Source organism: Pseudorca crassidens, chromosome 7 (genome assembly GCF_039906515.1).
Source record: "Pseudorca crassidens isolate mPseCra1 chromosome 7, mPseCra1.hap1, whole genome shotgun sequence".
NCBI lineage: Eukaryota > Metazoa > Chordata > Mammalia > Artiodactyla > Delphinidae > Pseudorca > Pseudorca crassidens.
The window spans coordinates 5399181-5413904 of NC_090302.1; the positions used below are offsets into that span (position 1 = coordinate 5399181).

At 45.3% G+C, this 14724-nt stretch overlaps 1 protein-coding gene across 13 annotated transcripts in view; it reads right to left on the bottom strand.

The window, feature by feature from the left end:
• Positions 1–14724, bottom strand: part of NUP214 (nucleoporin 214) — a 134591-nt gene that overhangs the window by 22092 nt on the left and 97775 nt on the right. For 9 of the 13 annotated variants that reach the window (XR_010944796.1, XM_067742928.1, XM_067742927.1 and 6 more), the window contains 2 exons: positions 14202–14341; positions 12928–12952 (listed from right to left, as the gene is read on the bottom strand). Coding sequence is in view for 12 of the 13 variants with exons in the window: in XM_067742928.1 (XP_067599029.1) it covers positions 12928–12952; positions 14202–14341 (165 nt within the window). In the remaining variant the exon portion in view is untranslated. Of the gene's footprint in view, positions 1–4601; positions 8791–11186; positions 12423–12927; positions 12953–14201; positions 14342–14724 lie in introns of those variants that run through there. The other 4 variants (XM_067742931.1, XM_067742933.1, XM_067742934.1 and 1 more) reach the window with 2 other exon arrangements.

Here is a 14724-nt window from a genome sequence, read left to right on the forward strand (position 1 = left end):
TTTACAGGTATAACCTTGGGCTTCCCTGATTCTTTTAATCTGGATAAAGCCCATCACAAGATGTGGTGGAGACAGGAGGGGGACCCAGAGGCTGTGGTTAGTGGCAGGGGCATCGGCCCTGATTTTCAGCGATCACTTGGTTTTGCCTGCAGATCTGGCTGTCAGCAATGGAAAACGAGCTCCCTTTGGGACTTCTTCTGGTGCCTCTGATCAGTTAGGAGCTCTGCACGGCGGGGTCTCAGAGAATAAGTATGGCAGCTGGCAAGGTGGACTGAGTGATTAACGCAGCACTTAGGATGTTGTTACCTGCGAGGCGAAGGGATTGCCCTGTAAACAGCCTGACAATTCCTGTAAAGGTAAATGAGGGGCGGCTGACTAGGCTTCTTCAGCTGTCCTCCTAAAACATGGCTCCACACTGTGTGGCACAGTAATTCTGCCATGTGGACACATTCCTTCACCTTCTGATGGTGACGGAGGAGTAGCCAACTCCTCCTATAGAAGCTGATGCTCCTATAGGAACTACAGATGTGGGAAATGGTGGTAGGGTTGGCAGAATTGATGGGTTTGATGGTCAGGGAACCCAGAAAGGCCTGAATCCTGCCCACAATCCATCTTCCTTCCCTGGGGGGTCTGAGGGAGATGGACACCCTAGGAAGAAGCACCTCTTCTTTGTTAGCTGGACAGGGGTCCTGAAAATCCAGCCTGAGAATCCAGAAAGCTGGGTGTTACAGAAAACCCCTTTGGGTACTAGTTTCATCCCACCCCACACTCTCCATCACCAAGGCTCAGCAATATGGCACACCACGGTGGCTGCCTGGAGGGCAGGTAGGAGAAACAAGATAAGGATGGCCACTCTTACCACTTCTGTTCTACCTTGTGCACAGAGCAAGATAGAAAGAAAAATAAAATGCGTAAAGAATTGTTAAGGAAAAAGAAAACTATTCGCAGTGAAACGAAATGTCTCTGTGTGCAGATAATCCAAAGAAATCTACACATACACACACACATTAATAAGCAAATTTATCACAGTTACAGAGCACACAGTCAATTAATATAAATCAATTATATTTCTATATACCCTCAATTGTTCAGCACCATTTGCTGAAGACTACCCTTCCTCCACTGAATTGCCTTTTCACCTTTGTCAAAAATCAATTGATCATATGTGTGCATCTATTTCTGAATCTTCTATTCTGTATAATTTATCTATTTGCTTATCTTGACACCAGTATTGCATGGTTTTAAATATCATAACTTTGTAAGTTTAGAAGTCAAATAGCTTAAGTTCTCTTTTTCTTTTTTAATGTTGTTTTGGCTATTATAGGTTCTTTTCATTTCCATAAGAATTTTAGAATCAGCTACACACACACACACAAAAGCCTATTGGAATTTTCATGGGATTGCACTGAATCTATAGATCGGTTTGGAGAGAACTGACATCTTAACAATATCGAGTCTTCTTATTCATAAGTATATATTTCTCCTTTTATTTGGGTGTTCTTTAAATTCAGTCAGCATTATTTTATAGTTTTCAGTGTACAGGTCTTGTACATCTTGTCAGATTTATACTTAAGTTATAGGTATTTGATGTTACTGTAAATGGTATTTGCTTTTTAAATTTCAATTTTTGATTATTCATTGCTAGTATGTGGAAATACAATTGGTTTTTTTTATATTGACCTTATATCCTGCAACCTTGCTAAAATCACTTACTGGTTTTAGTAGTTTTATAGATTTTATAGAATTTTCTATATAGATGATCATGTTATTTGCAAACAAAGCTTAACTTCTTCCTTTCTAATCTGGATCCCTATTATTTCTTTTTCTTGCCTTAGTGCATTGGCTAGAACTTCCTGTACAATGTAGGACAGAAGAGGTAATGAATATTCTTGCCTTGTTCCAAATCTGATGTGAAAGCATTCTTTCCATTAAGCATGATATTAAAAGTAGGTTTTTCCTAGATGCCCTTTATCAGGTCAAGGAAATTCCTTTTTATTTCTATTTCACTGAGAATTTTTGTCAGAGATGGACAGTGGATTTTATCAAATGCTTTTTCTGTATCTATTGAGATGATCATATGGTTTTTATTTTTGACTCTGTTAATTGTATTGATTGGTTTTCAAATGTTTAACCATTAATTGCTAGAACAAACCCCACTTGGTCATTATGCATTATCTTTTTAAATATATTATATAAAATATATTTTATATATTTTAATATAATATTATTTAGGATTTGATGCCTAAACTTTGTTAAAAATTTTTACATCTATCTAAATGAGTGATATTTGTCATTTTCATTTATATTATATATCTTTGTTGGGTTTTGGTATAAAAGTAATGCTAGCCTCATAGAACGAATTGGGATGCATTCCATTCTTTTCAATGTTTTTGGAAGAGTTTGTATATAACTGGCATTATTTCTTCTTTAAGTATTTGCTGGAACTCACCAGGAAAGCCATTTGGACCTGCAATTTTCTTTATGGAAAAATTCTGGATAATAAATTCAATCTCTTTAGTAGCTGTAAGGCTATTCAGATTATCTATTTCTTCTTGACTGAGCTTTGATAATTTGTTTTTCAAAGACTATTTCATCTAAGTTGAATTTATTGACATAGGATATTTGTAATATTACCTGTCTTCTTAATATCTGAAGAATCTGTAGTGACGTCACCTTTCTCATTCTTGACATTGGTAATTTGTTGTTATTTATTTTTTTCTTGATCAGTCTGGCTAGAGGCTTATCAACTTAATTGATTTTTCTCAAAGAACCAGTTTTTGGTTTCATTGATTTTTCTCCTTTTTGTCCTGTTTTGTTTTCTATTTTATTCATTTTTGCTCTGATCCTTACTTCCTGTCTTCTGCCTATCTTGGGTCTCATTTACTTTTCTTTTTCTAGTTTCCTAGTTTTCTTCATTTTTAAACATAGGCATTTAGTATTATAAATTTCCCTCTAAGTACTTCCTTAGCACCACAAATTGTGATTGGTTGTGTTTTCATTTTTCATTCAGTTATAAACATTTTCTAATTTCCTTTTAAATTTCTTCTTTGAATAATGGGTTATTTTAAAATGTGTTATTTAGCTTCCAAATATTTAGGGATTTTCCAGGTATCTTTCTGTTATTGATTTCTAATTTAATTTCATACACTAGAGAACATATTTTCTATGATTTGATTCCTTTTGAATTGACTGAGATTTGTTTTATGACTTGGAATATGGTCTATCTTGGTACATTTGAGAAGAACATATATTCTACTGATGTTGGGTGGAGTGTTCTATAAATGTCAATTAGGTCCAAGTTGGTTGATAGTGTTGTTCAACTCTTCTGAAGACTTACTGATTTTCTGTTTAGTTCTATCAATTACTGAGAGTGTTGTTGAACCCGTTGACTAGAATTGTGGATTTATCTATTTCTCCTTGCAGTTCTAATGGTTTTGCTTTATGTATCCTAAAGATGTTATTAGGTACAGAAACATTCAGGACTCATGTCCTCTTCATGAACTGACATATTATGAAATGACCGTGTTTATCCCTGATAATATTCTTTGCCCTGAAATCTTCTTTAACTGATATAAATACAGCTACTCCAGCTTTTCAGAAAAATCTATGTTGGCATGATATCTTCGTCCCTCTTTTTCTTTTTAACCTACTTGTGTCTTATACTTAAAGTTGGTTTCTTCCAACAAGCACCTACTGTATAGCACAGGGAACTCTGTTCAATATTATGTAACAACCTAAATGGGAAAAGTATTTGAAAAAGAATAGATACATGTGTATGTATAACTGAATCACTTTGCTGTACACCTGAAACACAACATTGTTAATTACCTATACTCCAATATAAAATAAAAAGTTAAAATGAATGTGATTATTGATATGGCTGGGTTTACATCAACTATCTTGTTGTTCGTTTTCCTTTTGTTACTTTCCTTCTTTTTTTGCCTTCTTTTGGATTAGTTTTAATGATTCCATTTTATCCCCTCTGTTGGTTTATGAGCTATAACTCTTTGTTGTGCTATTTTGGTGGTTGCTTTAGGATTTACCAATACATCTTTAACCTACCATAATCTGTCTTTAACTAACATAGTGCTTCAGGGGTAGTTGATGAACCCTACAACAGTGTATTTTCATTTCTTCTCTCCCAGCCTTTCTGTTATTGTTGTCATAAATTTTTTCCTACATGTTATAAAACCCTTAATACGTTATTATTTTCGCTTTAAATAGTTATCTTTTAGAGACTTGAAAAATACCCCCCCTCCCAATTTTTATATTTACTCATGTAGTTACCATTTCTGATGTCTTTCGTATTTTCCCCCCCATCTCTCCTCCCTTTTCAGGGACTCTCATTACACACATCTCAGGCTGCCTGAAGTTGTTCTTCAGTTTACTGATGCTCTATTCCAATTTTTTCTCAGGCTTCTTTGTGTGGTTCATTTTGGGTCGTTCCTATTGCTATGTCTTCAAGTTCACTAATCTTCCTCTGAAGTGTATACTATTGTGTTAATCCCATACAGGATATTCTCATTTCAGACATTACAGTTCTCATCTCTAGTTTGATTTGGGTCTCTTCCATGCCTCTATTTAACATGTTCGTCTTTTTTTTTTTAAACATATACAGTTTTAATAATGATTGAAAAATTCTCGGCCACTAATTTTATCATCTGGGTCACTTCTGGATTAGTTTCAATTCATTTTTCTCATTACAGATACTTCTCCTTTTGCACACTTGGTAATTTTTGATTGGATGCTGGAAATTATGAAGTTTATTTTGTTGGGTACTGGGTACTTTTGTATTCCTGTAAGTTTCTTGAGCTTAGTTCTGGGATCTTACTTGGAAACAATCTTATTCATTTGGGCTTTGCTTCTAAGCTTTGTTAGATAAGACTGGCATCTTGTTATGACTGATTTTCCCCTACTACTGAAGTAAAACCCTTCTGAGTACTCTATCTAATGCTAAGTGAATGTGGTTTTCCACTTTGGTTGATAGGAACCAAAAGTTCCTATGCCCTAAGTTTATGCCCTAAAGTTCTTAGGATTTTGCCTCTAATCCTTTCATGTTGCTTTTTCTCCAGACATGGGATTTCCTCACATGCATGCGCTGATCAGTACTTCGTACCTGAGACAGTCCCTCTGCAGAGTCCAGAGCTCTCTCTGTGCAGCCCTGTCCTCTCTGATACTTTGCCGTATGAACTCAGAAAGACCACTGGGCTCTACTTGGATGCTTCTTCCCAATGCTGTGACCTGGAAATGTTCCCTAGGCAGGAAACTAGGGCAATTGTAGGGCTCACCTCATTTGTTTCTTGAATCCCAGGGGTCATTGTTGTTTGCTGCTTGATGTCAAACTGTTTTGAAAACTGACTGGTATTTTAGTTGTTTCAGAAAGAAGGTAAATCTGGTACCTACTAACTCATTTTGCTGGAAACAAAGTTACCTTACTTGGAAATAAAAGAATCTGTAGGCCAGGGTCACGCACTTCCACAATTTCTGGAGGAAAAGAACTCTGAAATAACCAAGAATTAGAGGGACTGATTTTTTTTTTTAAAGGTTATTACTGCAGCAATTTTACAAGAACACAATGATCTACCAAAAGGGAAAACCACAGTAACCCTAAAATTTATGAATTCATCCATAAGCAGCAACTGAAAACCATGACCAATTCAAGGCAACGCTGCTCGCTGAAAAACATCTGGCCCTCCCCCAAACTGCAAGAATTCCCACCCTCTTGACAGGCGCTCATGCAGTGGAGAGTTGCACGACAGCTAGACATCTCAACAGGGAACTAGAGTTCTCTGTAGACTTTCCCCATGCTTTCAACCTGTGAATACCTAATACGGGTAACCTTTTCTAACTCAGTAAGTCATTTTCCTTGCATGTGAAGGAAACCTAAGGAGTTCTGTGTTGAAGAACAGACTTCCATTTTAGATCCATAGACCCTTCTAAAGGATGTTGCCTAGAGGTTTGGGCACTTGGTCCATAGCTCTGGTGTCAGTAGCCAAGATACAGATTGAAGGAGCTTTACTTTAAGGATGAGCAGTGTAAATTTTGTCTTCCTCTCTAGCCCTCTGGCCTCTCTTACCTCTCCAATCTGGTATTAGTGCTAGGAAATAAACAGGAGTCACTCACTATTTGATAGTATTAATAAACTTACAAATGGCAATGGATCACCATAACATAGGTCCCCATGGTCCTGTTTCCTGTTACTAGGCAGCTAAGTCAAGTATACTTTGACTATTCTATTTGTTCTTGATAGAAGTTTAGCTTTAAGATAAAATAAACATCTTTGATTAAGAATCCAACTGGAAATTAAATTGACTTTCGGACAGAATAACTCTATCTACTCAGGCAAGTTGCTCTGATGCCCTGATCAGCATTAAATGATGAGCAGAGCTGGGGCCCCTTCTCATTCCAGATACCCCAATCCAATCACTGTGACACAAAATACTCCTTTATAGGTAAGATGAGCCACTGGAAATAAAAATGAGTTTGAGAGAAGCCCAAGGTACATTCTGATTTTATATCCAAGAGGCAGTGGATGGACACCATCACGAAAAGGCTCATCTGTACAGTAAAAATCAGACTAGAAGCTTCTTCAAAGGCAGGGTTTTAATTTCTGTGTATTTGCAGGTTCCAGTTTCAGGCCCAGAGCATTTTGAGAGACCTCACTTTAACATGGACTACTGGAAAGTGAAATCTCACCTTCATGGGTGCCATTCCATTGGGGAAAATTGTGCAGAGAGGGCATTTAGGGACACCCAAGAGCGATGAGGGACAGCTCTGGGTGAACTGCCAAAAGTGGGAGGAGGCAGGGCCCACTGGTTTGTACCTTTGAGCGACAGGCACCCGTGGACAAGCCAAAGTCTCAAATGGACCACGTGTTCCTGCCACCCCTTAGTCCTTCAGAGACCACAGGGACCCACGTTATAGCTAGATTCCCATGATGAGACTTTTTTTAAAAAATAAATTTATTTATTTTTAAATTTTGGCTGTGTTGGGTCTTCGTTGCTGCGCACAGGCTTTCTCTAGTTGCGGCGAGCGGGGGCTACTCTTTGTTGCGGTACGCGGGCTTCTCATTGCAGTGGCTTCTCTTGTTGCGGAGCACAGGCTCTAGGCACACGGGCTTCAGTAGTTGTGGCACACGGGCTCAGTAGTTGTGGCTTGCGGGCTCTAGAGCGCAGGCTCAGTAGTTGTGGCACATGGGCTTAGTTGCTCCACAGCATGTGGGATCTTCCCGGACCAGGGCTCGAACCCATGTCCCCTGCATTGGCAGGCGGATTCTTAACCACTGTGCCATCAGGGAATTCCCGTGACTTTCAATAATTGATTTTTATTGCATGGCTGAAAACATGAAAATAAAATGTTCACCACGAGTTTAACTGTGGATACTTTTCTTATCCAGGGAACATCTATTGCACAAGCTGAGCCATCATGTGTATCTTTAAGTTGTAATGCTCTGAGCAAGATTTTACCTCTGGACAGTTGAGCTCATTTGTTTTGGAGTATAAACAGCTAAGAGAGCAAGCGACTCAGATCTTGCAGCAGACTCATTTTAGCTCTTTGATTACTGCCATTATACTGAGTGCCGTAAATGAGAAGTGGGTCAGGAATGGGGAACTTAGCCTTCTGCTCTCACTCTAATAAATGATGATGATAATAATAATAACACCAGCTTTATATATAATGTCTCATTTAATCGTCAACAAACCTAGACAAATATATTATCATTCTCCCTTTTTACAGATGATAAAACTGGGGCTCAGAGAGGTTAAGTGACTTGCCTTAAGTCACACAGCTATGATGGGATTCGAGCCCAGACACACACATGACCTTAAGCAATAAACTCTACTTGCTGGATTGAGTCACTTTCTTCCCTGTTTTGGGTCTGAATTCCCTTCTGTACTGAGGATAGAATCGAACAGGATCATCTTCGGCCCCCAGATGGCGGCTTCTTTGATTCCCGCTTGGGCCAGCGGGAGCGGAGGTGGAGGGAGGCCGGGAGGAGCGATGAGCTGGACTTGCCGCGACGTGCGGTCCGGGCCTGCCCCGCGCCCCCATCACCACACTGACTCACTCTCTGCAGCTGGCGGGCTAGGGCCGCGAACGACGTGGAGAATCTCTGGCCAGGGCTGTGGAATGGACGGGACTCCACTCATGAGCAGAGAGGGGCGGAACAATGGAGTAACTGCCGCCTCGGTGGGTCTGTGGCCGACCGCCTGTGGGACTCTGGAAAGCCTCAAAGCCAGAGCCCGGAGGAAACGGCGGAGGAAGGAGGGGCCTGGACAGCCAGAGGGCGTGGGGCCAGCTGCTTCATCCGGGGTCTGATCGCCTTCCTCCTCCGGAAGCGGACGCGAGCCCCCATCTGTACATGGTGTGCGCCAACGCCGGCACCACAGACTCAGCCCCGCCCCCGTCCCGCCCCGCTGGGGTTTTGGTTCAGTCGAGTGATCACGCACAAGTTGGAGCAGCAGAACGGCGGCAACCGACTACACAACGGGCAGCGCGTTTACCGTGGTCCACACCCAGTGTCAGCTCCTTTCCGTGGGGGTAGACACGACAGGCATGTGAGGGCTCGGCAGTGTCCCTGGCACAACTGGGCAGGTACTGCCTCTAGAATGAACGACCACCTTGAGGGAGGACGATCACGAGAGCCAGCGGTGGACGGCCAGGGCCCAGCCGAGGGCAGGCGGGTGCGGTGCGGGGCAGGGCAGCAGGCACTGTCCCGGTTCCTTCTGGCTCCACCGCTGCCCGGCTTAGGACTCAGCAAACTGCTTACTCTCTTGGTCTCACTCTCATCTGGAAGATGTTAAGTTAAACATGCAGACAGTAATCATTCAACGAACTATCACTACTATTATCACTGAATACGAGAGAGAGGAACGTGTACTGGAAACACAACCTGCAGGAAGTAAATAAGCTATGCTTTTGTCCAGCGACACCGACGATGAAGCGAGGATGAGTTTCAAGGAAGCTGGCTCCAGCAGAAAGGTTCCACGGTAAAAGTATTTGGGAAATGGCAGACTATTGCATCTTACTGATTTACAAAGCAAATTTGCGTACTAAAGGCTCAAAAGAGTCCGATAAAAAGACGTGTTACATTTCATTCTGTTCATTCTTTTCCCCAACTTATCTGACCGTGGGACCATTCTTATTTTGGCTGAGTATACAAACGTTCCGTAGGAAACATTCTGAAGACAGAGGAGGTTTGGGGGCTAAAACCATCTCAGTCTAATTGCTTTTTTTTCCTCCTGTGAGTGATGAAGGAACAGACAAATCAGAGAACCGGGGTAGGAGGAGGAAGAAGAGACTGATCCCGGAAGCCCAGGGCCGGGAGGTACACCTGCCCCTGCTTTCCGCCCAGCAGGTGACACCCAGAAGCAGCAGGAGAGCCGGCCGATGCCCGGGAGCACTGGGCAGGCGCTCTGTGAGGAAACCGAGCGGGAACTGAAGAGAAAAGGAAAGGGTGACAGAGCCAAGCTCAGGAGGGTGCAGGACACCTGCCCCTCGTCCTCCAGGACTTTGTCTGAAGCACAACGTGGCGACCAAGAGACAGGGACTGAGTCGCGTCGGGAGACAGGATGAGGTCAAGGAGGGGACCTCCTCCCACCCGTTGATCGGGGAGACCTCACAGAGGCGGCGTTCAGAAGCTGCCGAACAGGAAGGCGCTGACAGCCCACCTGTGCTTTTGTGTTTCCTTTTTGAGCAGGTGCCCAAAATGCAGCTGAAACTTAAACTCAGTGCCCCTCATCAACAGTTTCAGAAAGATCCCTTACCCTGGACTCACGGCAAAATCAACACAGCCGTGGGAGTGCGGGTCTCTTTCAGACGCTCCACAGGAAGAAGATATTTATAGTTATTGCCATTAACAGGTTTCTCTAAATGTGGACCATGGACCATCTGCGTGGGACTCACCTGTGAAGCTTATCGAAAACACAGCTTGAAGGGACCAACTCAGCTCTGCTGAGGCAGAATCTCAGACTGAAGTGGAGGCCTCCTGCGCCACAGCTTGGTTAAGCAGGCGCCCTCCCGGGCCCATCTGCGGTCACGGTCCCTTCTCACGGGGACATGACCCTCACACTCGCGGCTGCTCTCCGTCTGCCCCTATTTGGGGAAGGCGCAGCCCCACCGTCTCCTCCCCGGGCAGGCTGGAGCCACCGTGCATTCCCTGCCCAGCATCCTGGGAGCTTGGGTTTCAGGGGACGCATGCTGGCTGCACTCTGAGATGACCCCTGTCACCCACCAGCGAAATCGACCCCAAAAAAGGAACTCAGAGGGGCTCCCACACCAGCCATCCATTCCCTGGTGGCCGCCGCGCCCCACAGTGAGTGCCGGGGCGTTATCTGGCCGAGCTCAGCTGATACGGCCTTAGGGAGAGATGTCACATGCCACCTCGATGGAGGATTACACAGAGAATTTGAGGTCAAGGGTTTAGGCCAAACCAGCTTCTATTTATAAAAAAGAGCCTCTGGGGGGAAACATAAGCGCAGGAGATGGCTCTGTCTGGGTGCCGGTCAGGAGGAGGACACGCGGAGGCAGGTCAGCTCCTGCCATTTAGTCACGTTGCTCCCTTAAAGCAAGGCCCTCCACCGCGAGCTGTTCCCATCAACGCTCGAATTCCTTTGTCTCAAGATGGCCCTGTGTACGAACTAGGGAGAGCACACGTGGGAGGAATGAGCCCCGTGTGGACGTCTGGGGACTGGCTCTGTGGCTGGGGGGGCCTCACATGAGAACAGGTGGAGACGGGCTCTTCAGTTCCACAAAAACCAAAGAGGGTACCCGTTAAATGACTGAAGTCCAAGCTCTTTGAAGGAGGCAGACGCCCTGATTAATGGAACATACGAACAGACTCTCACTCTCCTCTCATAAACTGCACAGAAAACAGGATAAGTCACCCAGGGGCCCAATTCCGGTCTGGGATTCCTGAAACCCAACGTGCCGCACTTAGGAGACTCCTCTTCTGATGAGTGTAAGAAACTACTGCCTTCAGCCGGAGGGCGTCCAGTACCAATTTCAGTCCTACTGAATCAGAACCTGCCAGACTGGGGCTTCTGAGTTTGTACTTTACACAGAGCCCCTAGCAGAGCCAGGACCGGCAGGGCAGGCTGTGGCCCAGGGTACCTCCCCGGGGTCTACCCTCCCAACAAGCCAATAGAACCAGCCAGGTCATACTGGCTGTAATGCGACAAATTCAATCACATGGAAAACTTTTATTAACACCTTTCAAAATACAACTTTCCAATATATAAAAATCTAAATAACTGTCCCTTTCCAACCCTCCCCTGCTGATGACCCAAGCCAAAGCGCTGTCCTATCCTGAGCCTGAAAGATAACAAATTCTTATGCCTACGCTTTGGTGCAAGGCAGTCCTTGTTTGCCAGCAACTGGCTAGGACATCACAGGCCTAAGAACACTGCATTACAAGCACTTTAATGAGACCAAAGTCACGACCTCTAGGCCACCCTAGCCAACACTTGCCTGGTGGCATCGGGCAGTAGCAACATCTTCTCACTCCCGGGTCTACCCAAGGGTTATGTGCACTGCGGTTCATAGATAGGAGCAAGGAGTGGTCACCAATGTCACCGTCACCTACTGGAGATAAAAGCTGTTTCTCAATCAACTGTCCACCTCGCCGCCAGAGTACAAGAAATTAGCCGTGGGACACACAGAGCCCAAGAGCCAAACTGAGAGGATGAGCAGAGGTGTTCCAAGGGCAGCACACCTGTCACCAGCACCCCCTGGCAGGTTTTCCACGCCTGCCTCACAGCTACCTGTACGCTGAGGTGTTAATACCTCTTCCGAAACTCAGCTAATGCCTGCATAAGTGAGTTTCCTTCCCTCTACTCAATCACGAAGTTGACACCTTGAGGGGCCTCATACTCAATAGCAAAAAGGACGTGAAGAAAAGACACCGAGTTACGGCCTCAAAAAGGCGCTGGCCAGCACTCAACCTCTTCCCCCTGGGGAGGGCCCCAGTCCGAGGAGACCAGGGGAGACTGTCTGGGAGAAGCGCCTGCCTATCCGTAACCTATGCTGGATCCTTTTGGCAGCCGTCTTTGAAGACACATGCTGCTGGCTGATGGCAGGCTGTGCAGGTTTCTCAGACCCAGAGGAATGAGGAAACCTCTCTCCTTGGCTGTGACCTGAAAAAGCCCACATACATTCTGTATGGAAACAGGCCGAACAGTTTAATAGCGTGTGTGGGGGGGAACAACCAACACAAAATATAAAACAAAACAAGCAATCAGGCATCTCTGGAGTTTGGTTTCTGCTGTTTCTTTCGGGGTGTGTATTTCAACGAGAACGTCCAGTTCAAAGGACTGCTCCAGGGTTTCTCAGTGAAGGGGAGCTGAGAACGCAGTTGGTCACAGGAACGGAAAGGAACACCGACACCCACTCAGCTTCTCCAGCCACCAAAGCCCTGGACAGACCTGCAAGGAAGCGCCGGGAGAGGCAGATCAGCTCCTGCTCTGAGGAAGGGCTTCAGGGCTTGTGCCACTCCCTGTGTTCAAAGTTCCGGACCCTGAATTTTTAATGTCATGCAGTTCTACACAGAAGCATAGAGCGAGGATCAAAAAAATAAGACTTGGTAATCGGCTTGGAGCCCAGGAAGCTCCTGAGACACCAACACAAAATAAGCAAAAGCATCTCTCGAGTCCTGCCTTCCAGACTTTGCTCATCAGGAGGCACAATCTCCTCTCTCAGGCTCAGCCCTTGAGGAGAGGCCAAGCCGGGCACGTCCTGCCACATGCCCGAGATCAGCAAGTCCACAGAACCCAAAGCCTGCTGCCAGACCACCATGCTGCCAGGACAAGCTTTTAAACCAGGAAAAATGGGCACAGAACGTACAAACAGAGCAGAAACTAGTATTTTCACATACCACACACTCTTTCATCCTTCATTAATGACTCAAAATAACTGAAGATAGATACTTACGAGCTAGATGATCCAAAGCTAAATCCTGAAAAAGAGGAAAAGGGTGCAGTTAAAACACACACACACACACGGGACTTCCCGTGGCGCAGTGGCTAAGAATCTGCCTGACAATGCAGGAGACACGGGTTCGAGCCCTGGTCCGGGGAGATCCCACATGCCGCGGAGCAACTAAGCCCGTGCGCCACAACTACTGAGCCTGCGCTCTAGAGCCATGAGCCACAACTACTGAGCCCACATGCTGCAACTACTGAAGCCCACACACCTAGAGCCTGTGCTCTGCAACAAGAGAAGCCACCGCAATGAGAAGCCCCTGCGCCGCAACAAAGAGTAGCCCCTGCTCGTCGCAACTAGAGAAAGCCCGCACAGCAACAAAGACCCAAAGACCCAACGCAGCCAAAAGAAAAAAACAAACAAAAAACCCCCCAAAAACACCACCACACACTTGGAAGACAAAGGTGGTCTCTAGGCTGCATTCTTTCCCTCCCTTTGTCTCCCTCCTCCTGCACTGCCTGCAGGTCCGGGCGGGCAGGAAGTGCTGTGGTCTTTTATTTCAGGGTTCTTCCCCCCTCCCTGGCGGGCACTGGCAGAGGGTCTTGGGTAGGCACCCTCTTACTGCTGCACCGTGCCACACAGATCCACTGCGTCGGGAAAATATGTTTTTTCTACTTCTCCCATCCACTTGCTTCCTCTTCTTCTTGAGGCCAGAGCAGCAAGACACGCGGGTTCTAGGCCTGGCTCTGCTGCTCACTGTCTGGCCCTTTGGGCAAACTGGTTCCTTGGAGTTTTTGTGTCATTTGTAAAATAATAACGATGCCTAACTTCTGTGTCTAATAAGTGTGGTGCAAGGATAAAAGCAGAATGCACACACTGTACTATGTGGAGAAGCGGAGTGTCAAACAAATGAAAGACATTTTGTAAAGTCTCTACGTCTTATTTTTATTTTTTTCTATATCTTATTTTTTGAGTCTGATTTTTAAATCAAGGTTTAGTGGAACCTGATTTTTAAATCAAGGTTATTTTGGGGGGTCCTCAAATCTTGAGAGAAAAATCAGGTCAGCCATTTCTTTACTTGGTAAGAAACAGCACAGCGTTACAAATCTAATTAAAACCTAAAAAGAACATTTTGTCTTTCAAGCACTTTTGGCTTTTAAAATACTACACTGAACAACCAGGTAAAACCACTCATTCTTGTTTTTTTGGGCCGGGGGTGTCCAGGCATTTACTGAGGAGACGAAAGGAGGGACCACGGTGAGGGAAGAGGTCTGGCTGCCTACCTCCGCTGCCTGACCCGAAGGCGGAGAATCCCGCGCTCTGGGCCCCGAACGCAGAAGACTGTTGGGACAGCGATCCGAACGTCGGGGCGTTCTGACTGGCGAGGGTGCCGAAGGACGTGGTGTTGCTGCTGCTCCCAAACCTGGGTTCCGGCGAGAAATGAGGCTGCGGTTAAGCGTGGCCACGCGGTCACTCTGCCGCCCGACGGCCTCATCCCCCCTCCCGAGTCTCAGGAAGTGAGACTCGCGTGATTCGAGGTGACTTGCTTGGTTTAAAGTGGCCGCCTCTCAGAACAAACAGGCTAGAGCCCAGAGCCAACCTTCACCTCAGCTTCGGGAAGAAAAATAAAGGGACGCCATATGAAACCCCCCTTGCCCAGTGTTTGAGTTCTCCTCCACTGTCTGGAAATTCCACGTCACTGGTCCTACTCTAATCCCTCTCCTGCCTCGGGTCTCTCGTGTACGCCTGTGGGAACCCCTCAGATGTCAGTCGGGGTCAGATACAGTTTCCTGGCCAGGGACCTGA